This window comes from Sinocyclocheilus rhinocerous, unplaced genomic scaffold (assembly GCF_001515625.1).
Source record: "Sinocyclocheilus rhinocerous isolate Xijiao unplaced genomic scaffold, SAMN03320098_v1.1 C36159059, whole genome shotgun sequence".
NCBI lineage: Eukaryota > Metazoa > Chordata > Actinopteri > Cypriniformes > Cyprinidae > Sinocyclocheilus > Sinocyclocheilus rhinocerous.
In genome coordinates, this window is record NW_015774633.1 from 1 (window position 1) to 866 (window position 866).

General features: G+C 40.1%; 1 protein-coding gene across 1 annotated transcript; it reads right to left on the reverse strand.

Annotated features, from left to right (window-relative positions):
* Positions 1 to 6: 6 nt before the first annotated feature.
* Positions 7 to 693, reverse strand: LOC107735580 (arfaptin-2-like). Its single transcript, XM_016547218.1, has 2 exons — positions 489 to 693; positions 7 to 405 (listed from the first exon to the last, which is right to left on the reverse strand). The coding sequence occupies exons 1-2, from the start codon at positions 594 to 596 to the stop codon at positions 250 to 252; spliced, it is 264 nt and encodes an 87-aa protein (XP_016402704.1). The 5' UTR covers positions 597 to 693; the 3' UTR covers positions 7 to 249.
* Between the last annotated feature and the right edge of the window lie 173 nt (positions 694 to 866).

Sequence of the window (866 nt, forward strand, 5' to 3'; positions counted from 1 at the left end):
TATACGAGATGGTAAGTTAAGGCAGGTGTAAAACGTAACCACAGTTAGTTTCCATAAGCCATTTGGATAAAAATTAATATTCATTTGAAGACGTTCTGGTTTTAAATAAACCGGGCCTCTTTCCGAGGTTTGGCAACTTAAAAACATCTACTTCTTTTGTCTTAATCATTCATACGAATCACTTTTACATCCCTGTCCATCCATTTTCAGGTTTCCGTGTTTGAGTGTCTCTTTACATCGACAAAGTGATCACTGTTCCTCAAGCCACGATGGCTTGTCAGAACCCGGTGGCTTCAATTTCACATTGAACTGTCTGAGAGTCTGTTCCAGCTGCTGCTGGTTTCCAGCGAAATACGCAGAGACAGCATTATGAAACAGTAGGAGCTGTTTGTGCATCACCTTTACCTGGAAATCAACATACACAAAACTATGACAAAACTCAGTAATATCTTTGACTCATGAAATAAAACAGGTGAACAACATGGTACCTTATTCTCCTCCAAGAACTTGAGTTTGATGCTGACATCACTGTGCAGTCGTTCATACTTGTCTTTATGGATTTGGTACTGCTGTTGAGCCATCTCAATGCGCACCATGGCTGCAGCATCCCGCGGACCCACGCTCAACTCCTCCAGGTCGGTCCTGTAGGCATCAAACTCCAGTCTGTAACAATAGCACCAGTACTCATTAGTATAAACTGATTCAATAAAGCTACTGTATATAACTAATCCTAGGATAAAAAACAGAAAAGAAATTCCAGGAAACCTCCTAGACATACAGCTGTGAATCCTTTGATATCATTAATTAGAGCTGTCAGATTAACTTGCTGTGAAAATGAAAATTGTCATTTACTCGTCACGTTGATA

Excerpts from the sequence above, each read along its gene's own strand:
- LOC107735580 (XM_016547218.1), bottom strand. The coding sequence starts at position 596 with ATGGTGCGCATTGAGATGGCTCAACAGCAGTACCAAATCCATAAAGAC. Across the intron at positions 406-488 it reads AGTTCTTGGAGGAGAATAAG|GTAAAGGTGATGCACAAACA; the intron begins GTACCATGTTGT and ends GTTGATTTCCAG.